Source organism: Primulina huaijiensis, chromosome 18, assembly GCF_012295235.1.
Source record: "Primulina huaijiensis isolate GDHJ02 chromosome 18, ASM1229523v2, whole genome shotgun sequence".
Lineage (NCBI taxonomy): Eukaryota > Viridiplantae > Streptophyta > Magnoliopsida > Lamiales > Gesneriaceae > Primulina > Primulina huaijiensis.
In genome coordinates, this window is record NC_133323.1 from 8408133 (window position 1) to 8423659 (window position 15527).

The 15527-nt window shown below is 35.3% G+C and overlaps 1 protein-coding gene across 1 annotated transcript; it reads right to left on the reverse strand.

Moving 5' to 3' along the window:
* Positions 1 to 1853: 1853 nt before the first annotated feature.
* On the reverse strand, positions 1854 to 2297 carry LOC140963899 (uncharacterized). Its single transcript, XM_073423384.1, has one exon. The coding sequence runs from the start codon at positions 2295 to 2297 to the stop codon at positions 1854 to 1856; it is 444 nt and encodes a 147-aa protein (XP_073279485.1).
* Between the last annotated feature and the right edge of the window lie 13230 nt (positions 2298 to 15527).

The following is a 15527-nucleotide window of genomic DNA, read 5'->3' on the forward strand; positions in this document are numbered from 1 at the left end:
CCCATTTCCATTCCGGGATTTCCAAAGGTTGAAGAAGTCCACCAGGTCTCTGGTGTTCTGCCTTGACTTGTTGGCACACGTGACACTTGGAGACAAACATTGCAACGTCTTTTTTCATTCCACTCCACCAGAAGTTTTTCTTCAAATCTGTATACATTTTGGTACTGCCGGGGTGGACTGAAAATTTTGACTTGTGTGCTTCAGACATTACTTCCTATCGAAGATTTTCAATGTCAGGTACATACAATCTCCCTTTCATCCACAAAACTCCTTTGTCATCTGTCTGGAGATCCGCTGATTTTCCTTCTTCGGCTTGTTGTTTCAATTTCACCAAAGTGGGGTCCCGATCTTGACTTATCTTGATCGTTTCCCGGAGGCATGGTTGTGCTGAAAGTGAAGCTAGGATTACTTTGCTCATATTCTTCCGACTCAAAGCATCAGCAACCTTGTTTGCCTTGCCCGGATGATAGCTTATCGTCAAGTCGTAATCTTTCAGGAGTTCAATCCATCGTCTCTACTGCATATTTAGTTCTTTTTGAGAGAACAAATATTTGATACTTTGGTGATCAGTGAAAATCTCACACTTGGCTCCATAAAGATAATGTCTCCAAATTTTCAATGCGAACACAACTGAAGCTAGTTCGAGGTCATGCGTCGGATAGTTGTGCTCATATGGTTTCAGTTGTCTTGAAGCGTAGGCAATTACTCTCCCATCTTGCATGAGCACACATCCTAAACCTCTTTTTGAAGCGTCGCTGTAGATGGTGAAGTCTCTTCCTTCTGTTGGCAATACCAATACCGAAGTAGCTGCAAGTTTCTTCTTCAAGGTCTCCAAACTTTGTTCACATTCTTCACTCCATTGAAACTTAGAGTTATTTTGTGTGAGTTTAGTGAGGGGTATGACTATTTAAGAGAATCCTTCAACAAATTTTCGATAATAGCCCGCTAATCCCAAGAAGCTTCGAATTTCTGTCACATTCTTTGGTCTCGACCAATCCATGATTGCTTCTACCTTCTCAGGGTCCACAGACACTCCTGCTGCTGATATTATGTGTCCCAAGAATGTGACGCTCTTTAGCCAGAATTCGTATTTCTTGAACTTGGCATACAGTTCTTTTTCTCTAAGCGTCTGGAGGGTGAGATGAAGATGTTCTTGGTGATCCTCCTCACTTGATGAATATACCAGAATATCGTCGATGAACACCACAACAAACTTGTCAAGAAACGATTTGAACACCCTGTTCATGAGATCCATGAAAGCTGCCGGAGCGTTTGTTAACCCGAACGGCATTACCATGAACTCATAGTGTCCATACCTTGTTCTGAAGGTTGTCTTCGGAATATCGTTTGTTTTGACCTTTAGTTGGTGGTAGCCTGACCTTAAGTCGAGCTTGGAAAAGACTGTAGCTCCTTTGAGTTGGTCAAACAAGTCATCTATCCTTGGAAGCGGGTACTTATTCTTGATTGTGATCTTATTCAGTTCCCTGTAATCAATACACAATCTCATGCTTCCGTCTTTTTTCTTCACAAATAGGATAGGAGCTCCCCATGGGGATGCTCTTGGTCGGATTTGCTTCTTATCCAACAATTCTTGAAGTTGTTCTTTGAGTTCTTTCAACTCTGCTGGAGCCATTTGGTACGGTGCTTTTGAGATTGGTGTAGCATGCGGTACTAAATTAATCTCAAATTCCACATCGCGGTCGGGAATCGTGCCAGGGAGTTCTTCAAGAAAGACATCCGGAAACTCTTGTACTACCGGAATCTTTTCTAGTGCAAGTGTGGTTCGTTCCTTTACCTCGCTTAACATAGCCATGTAAACTTCTTCTCCACTTTTCATGGCTTTTCATGGCTTTTCAAGTCTGGGAAGCAGATAATAAGGATTCTTGTTTCTTGACTTTGCCATAGTAAATGATCTCTTCTTGGTTCGAAGCCCTTAGTTTGACGTTCTTCAAGCGGTAGTCTACAATTACGTGATTCTTTGATAGCCAATTCATTCCCAGAATGGCGTCGAACTCCACCATGTTTAGTTGAATCAACTCAGCTTGAAATAGGTGCTCATTGATAAAGATCCTACAATCTCTGTGCACCCTATGTGTTTCAATTGTCTTACTTGTGGGAGTTGCTACTCTAAATGGTTCAATAAGTATCTCAGGTATAAGCCTTAATTTCTTAGTGAAAATCTTAGATATGAACGAATGAGTGGCACCACAATCAAACAATACATAAGCTGGCATTTCATTGATTAGAATGGTATCTGCCACGACATCGTTTGAGTCATCTGCCTCTTTCTGAGTCATTGCAAACACACGAGCGTTAGGCTTATTTTCCTTTGGCTTGTTGGATGTCGTATCAATATTTACCATGTCTCTTTCTTCGGCTCGGGACAATCAGCAATTCGATGTCCCAATTTCCCATAATTGAAGCATGCACCAGTTTTTCTACGGCATTCCCAAGAATGGCGGTTATTGCAGATAGGACACATCTTGGCCTCTTGATATGTTGGACTGGACGAAGCGGCCTTGAAAGTCCCATTAGACTGATTTGGTCTTTTGATCGGTTGTTTCCCTTGAAAAGATTGTCCATAATGAGGTCGCTTATTCTTGTTCTCATCCTCCCGGTGTTTGACGTCTGTATCGGCTCTTATTGCTGCGCCCATTAGATCAACAAAGCTCGTAGGCTGATAAACTGCTACAGCTGACTGAATACGGCTGCTCAAACCACGCTTGAACCGATGCATTTTCAAGGAATCATCAGCCATGATAGTGGGTGCATAGGTTCCAAGGGAGTTGAACTTTGAAGTATACTCCACCACAGACATATCCATAGTTTGAGCGAAATTTTCAAATTCACTCAACTTCTGTGATCTCACTTCAGCCAGGTAGTACTGTTTCAGGAATACCTCTCGAAACTGTTGCCATGTGATTGGTCCATCTGCTGTCATAGCTGGTGAGACTGTCTCCCACCATTTGGCTGTTTTTTCTTCTAAAAATGGTGTCACCACATCCACCTTGAACTCGTTGGGAATCTCGAGTAGGCGGAGTTTGATCTCGATATTTTTGATCCAGTTTTGGGCAGCTTCGGGGTCCGGGTCTCCTTTAAATGTTTGAGCTCGATTCTTTCGGAGAGACTCGTAGTGGTACTTAACCCCATGTGCTGGAGGTCCTGGTGGTGGTGGATTGCCATTGGCGTTTGTGTTTCCCAACCCTTGGATGGTGGTGGCTACAATAGTTGCTATGGCCATTAAGTCAGCTTGACTTAGGCCCAACCCTGGTGGTGGTGGCGGAGATAGGTTCTCTTCATTGTCGGTGTTATTACATTTGTTATTGCGACTTCCGTAGCGTGGGTTGCGGTTGTTTCGTACTGGTCTCCCGTCCATGTCCTACAAGTGTATAAGTTTCTAAGATATTCGTTTGCTAACATATATCAATGAGTCAAACATGAAATGAAATCGACCACTGATAAAACCAAATAAACTTTTATTGATTCAAATGAAAAGGGAAGCAATACAAATCCAAGTTTTAGGAAGCACAAAAGGAGAGAATATTCATGAGAAATCAAATGGATTATAAATCCTTATTACAACCAGTCGCGACACTAATTCCTCAATCATCTAAAATCTCGCCATCTCCTAATGCTTCGTCTTCCATTGGCTCTTCCATTGGTTCCATTTCAGGTTCCAAGTCGATAAGGGCATCCTGAAGTTGTTGAACCTGATTTTGTAAGTGTTCGTTATGTATAGTCAGATGTTGCACCGAATCTTGTAGTTCTTGAATGACCAATGCATCTTGTTGATGTCGTTGGACTGCAATAAAAGAGGTCTGTTCCAAGAGAGCCTGGAGATGAGCTTTATGTTCCTCTAGCTCGTGCTTTTCTTCTTGTAGAGTATGTAAAGTTGCAATCAGTTTCCCGTTGTCTTTCTGTTCTCAAGCGAGAGATGCTAGGAGGTCCTTAATGATGTTATCCTTGTCAGGGACTGGTATAACACTCATGCGAGCCGTGGTTCGAGTGAAAGGCATAGAAGTATTTGAAGTCTTTTCCTGAAATAAAAACAAGTGGAAAGGCTTACAAAATGATAAGATCGTGAATAAACATCAAACGGTAAATTTCAGAGTCATCTCATTCGAGATTTGATTCAGAAAGGGTTCAAAGGTGGAAAATTCGAGAATTGACGTATGGTTTGAAGATTATACGTCGAGATTAATTCAGAATAATTAATGGAATCGAATTCTTGAGTTTCCTATGGAAAGTCACAATTTTCAAATCTAAGATTGGGGTGGACATGAATGACTAAGTTTTTGCCAAAATCTAACTTCGTCAAACTTTGTCTTTCGAAATCCCCAGCCAGATTATGAATCTGGCGGCTCTGATACCACTTAAATGTCACGCCTCGAAACTGAGACGTGTCATCGGCGTTGTTTAACAATTTAAAATCGTATAACAACAAGTCACGTAGTACATAAAATACCCAAAAGCCAGTCTATTACATAAATCAATAGTCGTCTTTACAATGCGATTAAAACGAAATGTGGAAGCGTAAAACACGGTAATCTAACTAAAATACAGAATGAAAAGACTGATCTTCAATTGGATTGGCTTCATCACCATCTCCAAAAATATTCTTGTTCTTTATCTTCGATTTTTTCCTCGTTCTTATTTGGGGTGGGAATGTAAGGGGTGAGTATTTGGGAAATACTCAGTAAATGGGGGTCGATCGAGCATAACAAATATCAAGATTATACGAATACATTATCATAATTTCAATAATAAGCATGTTGAATCGAATACGAACAAGATACAAACATAGCACTGAAAATCATCTCCTTTTCATGGTTTAATGATCAGTCCCCCTATATGTTACTCCTCTAAGGAGCGAGGCCAAAAGAACGGTTATTATAACCTACCGCATCAGGGCCTTAAACAAAACATATCAAATATCAAAATTTCCTTGCCATTTCTAATTCGAATCATTACAGTGTATTTCAAATATTTCAAACATGCTTTCAAATATTATAACTAATATCAAACAATAAATTGTTCAAGGATTTTCATAACAAATAGGAACGAATATATCATGCCGATCGAATTTCAAGAAACATTCATAGTGTATTTTTAAGCAAATGTGGACATACTTACGAAGAACGAGTATGTTGATATATTTATCGAGTAGTACACTTATGAAAAACAGGTGTACATAATAGTATAGAAAAAGCCCACTTACGAAGAAATATATATAGCAAAAGCCCACTTATTCGATTATTATCTTCGGAATAAAACGTGAGGAACTTGTGGGAAGAATTCCTCTCGAACTCTTCCGAATAGTGACAGCATTTGAGCAGCAACCTTAACTCAAAACTTGGGACAAAATGTGCGTAGGACGGAGGTAAACCGATTCTTGAGAATAACCGCTATGGAGCTCGAAAATATGGACATCTTTGCCTTGTTTTTGTATTTATAGGTTCATGGAGGGGAGGTGAAGAGGGTACCATTCAATACCATTACCACCATGTTTATGGCCTCCTTAAGGGCTTTAAACACCACTAAAATGTTGTTATGTCCCTTCAAATTCCTCTTTGAATTCATGGCTTGAATGAGTTTTAATTCATGGCTTTGTGTAGCTAATTCTCGGGTCTTCACAACAAACATATTTTCTCTCAATATGTAATTTTTTACATATATATGAAATACACACAAGCTTGTTGGTACCCACAAGATTTTTAGTTTTATTTAAATATATGATTGAAAGCTCAATGCAGAAGACACGGGAGAAACAAGACAGTCAATATATTTGGATTTTCTTTAGTTTGTGTTGGTTTAAGGGTAGACCTTATGTTAGTCCGATTCATCAGCCTGTTATTGGTTTTTCGGATGTTATACTTCGGATTTTTTTTGGAATTGTTATTAGTTATTGTAAGTTTGTGCAAGTTTATGAGTGATTTGTATTTGTGTTTTATTGTTTTAATGTATTGACAATCTATCGCTTTATTTTTTGTTGTATATATTATTATTCTGCTGTTATGGTGTTGTACTTTATGTAATTGATCTGTACTTTTTTTAAAATGTCTCTAGTTTCTATTCGATTTATGTTGGTATCATCGAATCATGTTGGTTCTACTCGAGCTTTGTTGGTTTTAGTGTGAATTTTTTTTTTTTTNATGTATGTGACGTTGAATGAAGATGATGACATCCGTATCATGAACTATCTTCACACATCTATGAGACTGATAATAATTAACATGAGGGCAGTGAAAAAAGACCAAATGGGAGGCCATAATATTGGGAGATAACAACTTATATCTTAATTTTTACTTTCCACGTGACTTGGGTTTTTGTTGATGTTTCTTTTTGTTTTGCTTGGTAATGCATTTCGAGAGTGTAACTACCGATGAGAAATCTATTGTGAGTGTACTTCTTGTGAATCTAGATGATCTGTCAGTTATATTTTTCAATCAACTAATCATTTGCATTGTTATCTAGAATATAAGTATTATTTCATGTGTCTTATTTTAATAATTTCGTAAAAGGTACAAATGAAGGTGTTAACAAAATTTTACATTACTTAAAATGGGTTGAATCTGAAGATGACACATTGAGTAATAACGACGGTCATCTTGAAGTTGGTTTGCTAAAAAATTCCATAGTCGTTTGGAGTAATTGAATTCGTGGAAACGGTCAAATATTCAAAGATGCTGTTGAATTTCGAGTTTATGCTAAAAATTATGCAATTGCTACGAGACGTTCTTTCTCGTACAGAAAGAATGATAATGAGAACGTTACTTTTTTCTGTAGAATAAACAACTTTTCTTGTAGAAGTTATGCTTCAAGACACAAATCTGACAATCTTTTTGGCATTAGAAAATGTAATCTAATACATATATGTGGAGACGACAATCTGCGTAGTAGTGGACATTCTAAAGCTGATGCTGCCTGAATTTCCAATGTTATGATGGAGAGATTGAGGGGAGAGTCTTCTCGTATCGACCGTGTATGATGTTGAAAGATATACAAAGAGATTATGGGGTCGAGCTCAGTTACCACAAGATTTGAAAAGGGAAAGAATTGACTATGCATGACATTCATGGTGCAGATGATGGGTCTTATGATAGATTAAGATGGTATTGTAGTGCCATCAAAAAAATAATCCTGGAAGTATTGTTGAGTGTGAAATTGACCCTTGTAGTAGTAAATTTAAACCACTATTCATCTGTTTCAATGAAAACAAAAGTAGACAATTTTTTTTTTGAAAGCACCATGAAAATTTCGAAAAACGAAAGTCCTCTGGTTTTGGCCCTCTTCTTTCACCCACACATGTACATGGAAGATCTGTGTGCTTTTTGAGCCCAAAAAAAGGTTGCCTTCGCCGTCCGTGGGTGTCGAGGCGATGGGTCCTCTTCTTTCACTCACTCGCACACATGGAAGATCTGTGTGCTTTTTGAGCCAAAAAAAAGTTCGCTTCCACTTGCTTTCGCCGTCCGTGGGTGTTGAGGCGGTGGGTTTTGGTGGCTAAGGGAAGGCTAGGGTTTTTACGGGTCGACGGGAAGATATTGAGAGAAGTAAGAATGGAGTGGGGTGAGAGAGAGGAAACAAAATGGGGATAATAAAAAATGGGGAGGAATTATATGAATAAAATATAAAAGAGGGAGTTTAAAAAACTTTTTCTTTCTATCAGGTATCACAGGCAAATTTCGAAGAGTGTGGAGATTAAACTCATGGTTTTGAATTTCTTTTACTTCCATTTTTTTCGTTATTTTTTTCTTTTATAACAACAGATTTCAAGTTCGTGGCTCATTCAGTCATTTGAAATTATAACACACAGACACACACATATATATATTAATAATAATAATATGTTAAAATATGACAAATAGATAAGAACAAGAAGGGACGTGGGGGAGTGGACTTGCCTAGTTTTTTCAGATGTTTGACCAACTTTATAGGCCTGTAATCTTGTATGAGGTGGCCATGATATCTGTCGCTTTTCATATTCGGATATTTTTTTTTTATTATTACAATTCACGCGGGGAGGAAAATCGAACCCGGAGAAACCGGCTATTCCGGCAGGGGGTGAGATCACTGGGCTATAAGCCCGGTCTCTCATATTCGGATATTTAGAAGATAGAAAGAGTTGGATTTGAAGGCACTGTTATTATTATTATTATTCAATTCACGGCTTCCACTGTCTCGCATACATTTGACGTGGTAGGAGTTCTTGTTTTGATAAAGTAGTACAATTTTCAGTTATATTTTTTGTAATATATTTTGCTAAAACTTCTATGAAATGGTTTATAGATCAATTTTATGAAATAAATATTTTATTTAGGTTATTCATGAAAAATTATTATTTTTTATGGTAAAATTATTATTTTTGTTGTAAATATAAGTTTTATTGATCCGTCTCATAAATAAAGATCGATGATCTTGTCTCATAAAAGACATACTATTGGTATAATCAATCTCAATCTTATGTTTTGGCAAGTAAATCTTGTATATATAATTGAAATTATATTTGTATGTGTAGATGAGATGATGAATGATACATATATAACATAATGATACAAACAATCCATATATATGTAGATAATATAATGATACACGACCCTAATCTTTTATTAAATAAACCAAACGATGAACAAAATAAAAATATATAATAAATCAATTTCTTATCCTCGACACCAAACTATACCTATAAAATTATAGCAAAGTTAAAAAGAGAGTATTTATTTCCAATGCAATGAAGTCCACCCCCATCTAACTACTATTGAGAGAAAACCCTATGTATTAAACTAATAGTCTGTAATTATCTCTGTTTTCTTGTCCTCTCCGTTAGGTTTTATTTGTAATTAAATAAAATTTTATTTTTTTAAAAAAAAGTATCTCTGTTTTCTTACAAACGAGACATAAAACCCCTTGCATGTTTAATTGTATGTGTGCACAATCTATATACTAATATTCTTGAAATATTGTATAAAGTGCGTATAAATACGATTGAATATGCAAGGGATTTGGTATATCATATTTAAAAACATAGGTGTGAAATGACCATTAATTTCATATGAGAATTTTTTTTGGATTTTTTGGGTTTTTACGAAATGAAATATACTATTATCCCAAATATAATGTCTATAGGATAATTATATGCTATACAGATATTATTACTCCCAATGTATTTTTACACAAGATGTTCGTGTGATCCCTTGAATTCAAAAAAAAATATGGACGGTCCAGATGATCACACGAATATCTTGTTTAAAATGCGTATGAAACAATGTTAGTTGTCCCACATCGATTGGATAATATACTTGAGAATTGTATATATGGTCTTGGACAATTCTCCTTCCTCGAGCTAGCTTTTGGAGTTGAGTTAGGTCCAAGTTCCAATCTTATGGTATCAAAGCTCAGGTTCCACCGTTATGTGTTGGACTGCCCATAGTTTGGTCACACGTTCTGCCCATATTTGGGTTATTTGTAAACTTCACGCTCCAAATGTTCATTCTTGGACGTGGGGAAGATGTTAATTGTTCTACATCGGTTGGATAATATACGTGGTAGTTATATATATGGTCTTAGACAATCATCTTTCCTTGAGCTAGATTTTGGATTTGAGTTAAGTCCAAGTTTTAATCTTAATAAATAATACTATCAGTGTAACATAGACAAATCAATGTTTATGTATGTACTTAAAGATCTTTATTTGGTGTGACATATACTATAATATGAGGATTGATAATCAATCTCAGTAGAACAAAGACAAATTGATGTCTATGTATAGATCTTTTATTTTGTGTCGCATACATCGTAATATGGGGATTATCCTAATAACCTAAGCTTAGAATCTTTACCTAATCCAAAATCTTTATTGGTTATGTCAATCTGAAGAGAGTGCATTGTGTACTGTGTAGTCGGACTTTTGGAGATTCCTATATTTGAATATGTAAAGAATCCAGGTGGAATTACAAGCTTACCCTTGAAAAGGAAAACTTGCAACTTTATTAGGTTGACCTTGAAAATATTTAACGTACAATGGCACATTGTCAAATTATTTTTTTTATCGTTTTGTGATTGTTTTTACCCGTCTGAGAATAATATATTAAGTGTTTTAAAAAGAAATTTCACAAAGTGTGGAAAAAGAACGTGAAAATTAGGTTATTTCTTTTTTGTTGTTACAAAATCGTATCAGAGACTGTCGTCATCATGAACATTAAAAAATAAGTATTATACGAGACAAATTGTCACGTTGATTGGGAGTCACCTCTTAACATGTAGGGCAAAGTGCTACATGCACGAGAGCTACTTGTTGAATCCATATGAGCCACCTTTAGATTCACAACATTGGTGGATCGATGAGATAATTGCGACGAGGACTTTACGTTATGAAAGAGAGACGATTGTGATATCCCATATCAGAATGAAATGAATTCCAAGATTGTGCATATATATGATTGCACAATTGACAAAGACTTAAAAATTTGATAGGCACTACTCATATCATCAAGATGCATTTTTTTTCGAGAGCTCATAAATTAAGAACTTCAAAGTTAAGTGTGTTTGACTTGAGACAATTCTAAGATGAACGACTCCCTAAGAATTTTCTCAGCGTGGGTGTGAGTTTTGACATAAATATATTGGAAAGGCTCATGTTGATACAATTATGACAACAATCAAATCTTGTGCGTTACTGATAATATTAAAATTTAAAACTTTAAAAATAACTTTTTATAATAATTTTTTATTTTATGATAAATATGCTCATTTAAAAAACAAATGTATAAATAAAGATAAGAAATATGAGGGTTTATTCAGTGCACACCAAATGATAAAAGCTGTGGTTTTCCATATCATTAAAAAAAATATATAGGGTTTCTTTTCTAAAAAAATATAGATATTGTGTTTTGGTTGCTCTAAGATAAACTGTTCGAAAAAATGGAGTTTTATGACCATTAAATTTCGAAAATTAATCGAATGGTTCTCGTCCGATAAAATCTAAAATTGACTTGAAAATTAAAATTCACATTTTTTACTAGATAAATTTAGAATATTTGATTTGCTCAAAATCGATTTTGGAGGGAATGAGAAATTAATTATTACAGTGAGTAATTAAAAGTTCATTAATGTTGTATACTGGAGGAGAGAGAACTTATACCATATACGAAAACCGATATAATGACATCTTCTTTATATACAATTATGTAATATTAATAATTATTATGTTAAAGTCAATCATGTCAAAGTCAATCGGGGGAGAGAGAGAGGTGCAACGGATAGACCAAGCCCGAGTCTGCGCACACGCTCACTCCCAAACTCGAGACCGAGACAGAGCCGCACATGTCGCAAGAGCACATCGATGCCGCACTTTGCACTTCGTGGTGGGAGTGACGTGGCATATGGTTTAGTCAGCGTATACGTGGCCATGACTGGTTAATGTGGCAAGTGATGAAGCACCACTAGGACGAGTGAGCCGTTGGATCGTGATCTGAATGATAATGATAAATGACTATGATGATTCAAGAGAGGGTGCTATCATGACCGTTGAATGATGATCAGATAAGCTCTACATTGATCTAGATAAACGAGATTAAATCTCGACCATAGCTCAAGCCCGGTGCTTGTGATTTGCTAGATGTAGGGTTGCATCCAAAGATTGTGATCACTTTGAAGAGATGTGATCTGGATCATTCAATTCAAATGGACACACCAAACTGAATCTGGTCAAGAAATGTGATCCAATGGATGTGGCTCATCAAATGAGATATGATCCACGCATTAGATTAAGATCCAACATATCATATTAAATCTAAACCAAGAGTCATAACTAATATCGATTTAGTGATTTGTAGTGCTTCTATCGTAAAATAAAAATCGTTGTATATTGAGAGACAATTGTCATAAATTTCACGTGGGTCAAATTTGTCTTAAAAGACAGAGTCAAACTCTAAACTCGACTTACATTATGTTTATGCTTTGTTCTGACGCTGGCAACATACTATGTGAAAAAGAATATTAACCGAGAAATATTATATTTTTTTATCCATGGGGAAAATATAAAAATTAAAAATCAATTTAGATGCATATAATAATTAATATGTGCATAGTAATATATATGTACTGTGTGGTCCAATAGTGATAAATATTGGTGGGCACCCGATGAATATGAACCAAACCACCTCTGATCCAATATCCACACCTTTTGCATGTAACAACAATTTTTGCGATAGCTGGAATTATTTATTTAATTCCCCTTTCAATTCTTTTATTATTATTTTTATTATTATTATTATTTCTTCAAGTCATTTTCATTTAAGGGTGCAAAAATATTGATATTCAGAAAAATATTCTAAATCTTTGGCATATTTCTTTTTTTAAAAAAAAATAATTTTATCGTATTTCTACTTATTAAAGTGCCATACATAATAATTTATATATCGTATTTCGATCCAATAAGCAAGAGAGTTGTTAAGATATAATTTGAATTAAGTTTTGGTAATTAAATTGATCGGACTCTATAAATTGTTAAATACAGAACGCTCGAGAAATTATCTACAAACTGAACTTAACTAATTCGTATGAAGAACTGATTTGATAAGCCTAATCCGGAAATCATCTGAACTAATAAGCTAATGCAGAACAACTGATATGATATGCTTACTACGGAAAACTGTTGATCTTATAATACGTGGCATTCTCTGCAGAATTTTCGGGCATACAATATGGTTGTGAGTGCCGACCATATTTATTAACGTTGGATCGACAACTATCAAATGGCAATACATCATAGCCATTTCAGAATAACTGCTACTCCGAGTCTTTCTTCATGCATTCTCCGATTTATCAGCATTTTATCAAGATCTATTTCAAATTGATATGCACAAGCAGAGAGTTTCATCAGTTCACTTAAGGATCATTCTGTTCACTTGTCTTCTCACACATCTTATGCTTGTTTCATGATGATTTATGTTGTGAGAAATCATTGTAATTGTCAGAAAATTGTTTCCGAACAGATTGCGTTAATAAATTAGGGGCTAGGAGTTTCAGCTCAATAGGAACCAAGTTGAAGTAGATTTGTACAAAGAATTTTACCTGTCAAATCTTCTAGTAAAATCCTTCTGAAACAGAATAAGAGGAGACATAAAAGCTTAGTCTTCGAACTTCCATAAACAAATATTTGTCCTCTTTATTTACTGGCTATATTTTCATTTGAACTGATCTGAGATGATATTAATTTTATAATATTCAGTAATTATATCGAGCTGATTCCGCACTTATCTGTTTAAGTAACACAAAGTACTCAGTCTTATTGGAAAATTAACTTTAGCTGCTCACACAACTTGAGTTTGTAAAAACAACCCATTTCAGTATAAGTGTTTATTTACCCCATCTAAACAAATTTTCGATCCTAACAAATGATATCAAAAATGTTTTCTTCCCGATCTCTGAATATCTATACATTTATGGCCTCTTTCAACAAGATCCTATGTTTTATAAACAATAATACGATGACTGAAAAATTTGAATATAAGCACATTTGTCAGCTCAGAACGATGATATATGGCATGCCATCACAGATAGACCAATAAAGATCTTTACAGCTAACGCACTTATAGCCATTTCAGATAGGGGTTCACAAATTGTCGAGAGGCCCATAATAGAATGGACTGCCGATGATAAGAGGAAGGCTAATCTGGATAACGTGGCCAAGGATATCCTCATTCCTTTATAAAACTTTAGATAAAATTATGTTCAATAAAATTACAACTTTTTCTACGGGGAAAGAGATCTAGGAAAAGCTAAGACAACATCGTGAAGGAAACAAGTAGACCAAAGAGAACAAAATGATGTTAGCTATTCAAAAGTTCGATAACATGAAGATAAAAATTGGAGAGATGAAGAATGAGTTCAATGAAAGATTCAGCAACATTGTGATCGAGCTGGCTGCTCTTGGGATGGACTACATCAACCGATAGATTGCACTGAAGGTGGTGAAAAACTTACCAAGAGAATGAGACGTAAAGACCATTGCCATACGAGAATCAAAATATCTGAACAAGCTCGAGCTGCACGATTTTTTCCCTTATCTGATGGTTTATGAGTTCGAGTTGGGAATCAGAAATGAAAAAAGGCATAAACCTATCATCTAAAATAATCTCTTGTGGTAGCAGAAGAGTCTCCATAAAAGTCTGCTGAACAACATAGCAACGGTGCCATGTTATTGTATGTAAAGAAATTCGAAAAATTTATGAGAAAGAATCACAAACTTTTAAAATTCTTACAAGAAAAATATTGCAAGAAATAATCAAAGTATTCTAATCAAGCTTGTTTTAACTGTGGCAGGACACGCCATTTCATTGCTTACTATACCAGACTAAAGAAGGATGAAAATAATTCACCTGAAAGAAGAAAGACCACAAATGAAAAGAAATATTTTAGGAAGAAAAGAGAACAAAATGTGTTACTAACTGAAGAGAGCAAGAGCAATTGGGCTGAATCAGACTAAGAGACCACTAGCTCAACAGATGCTTTCAGTGAGAGTGATGGGGAGTCAGTCAAATGCCTAATGGAAAAAGATGATCTGAAATCCAACGATGATAAGGTATTTAACTTTACCTTGGATGAGTTTATACGAGATGACTTAATCATTGCACAAAATGAATTGGTCGTGGAGTACAAAACACTTTTACAATAATTTGATAGTCAAAGCAGAGAACAAGTGTCTGACAACCAAGTCTGGCAAATCAAGTTGTGAACAACTTGTTGAGCTAGATAGTCTTAAAGCCAAAGTTACTATGCTTACAACTGAAAAGGAGAACATGCGATATGAAGTCCAAGTTACAATGATTGAAAATCAAATGTTGAATAATTTGCTCAAAACTTGGATAAAGTATTATGTTTCACTTAGGAAATTGCACGAAAGTCAAAAGCAAATTGGTGACAGATCAGGCTTAGAGTTTGATCATAATGAATGCATTTCTTTTGAAACAAGTACTCAGTCGTGTCTGAAAAAATGCAAATCTAAATTCAGAGATTTTGTTAGATCAAACACAATATATGAACATATAGAGCCAGAATCTCAGAAAAGTCAGTCTATTTACCAGAAGAACAGAGGAATGCATCGTGTACTTAGATATGAAGAACTTGAGAGTTCTAAGTCAGGTTGGACAAAAAACAGACTCAACAAGAATGGATATGGTTCTCATTCCAAATCATGCAAGTCTGATAAGAGTCCAACCAAACAGAATTCTACGAAGGTCAAACACAACCACTGTTACAATTACAAACCAGTTCAGAAAAGATATAAATTTTATGATCCTAACGAAAGGAATTATTGTATCTCTTCTTTTGGATTTTATCATTTGAATCATCAATACATAATATCGATTTTCATTAATACTAGTGTCCTGATACACGTGATTCGTGCTTACACAATTGGAATTATTGTCATTGCTTTTTGCATATATATATATATATATGTGTGTGTGTGTGTGTTTTTTTTTTTTAATAATGAATTATATTAAAAAAAATTTAATGATATAGGTAGA

What these genes read in the sequence shown, in the direction of transcription:
- LOC140963899 (XM_073423384.1), bottom strand. Translation starts at nt 2,297, where the DNA reads ATGACTCAGAAAGAGGCAGATGACTCAAACGATGTCGTGGCAGATACC.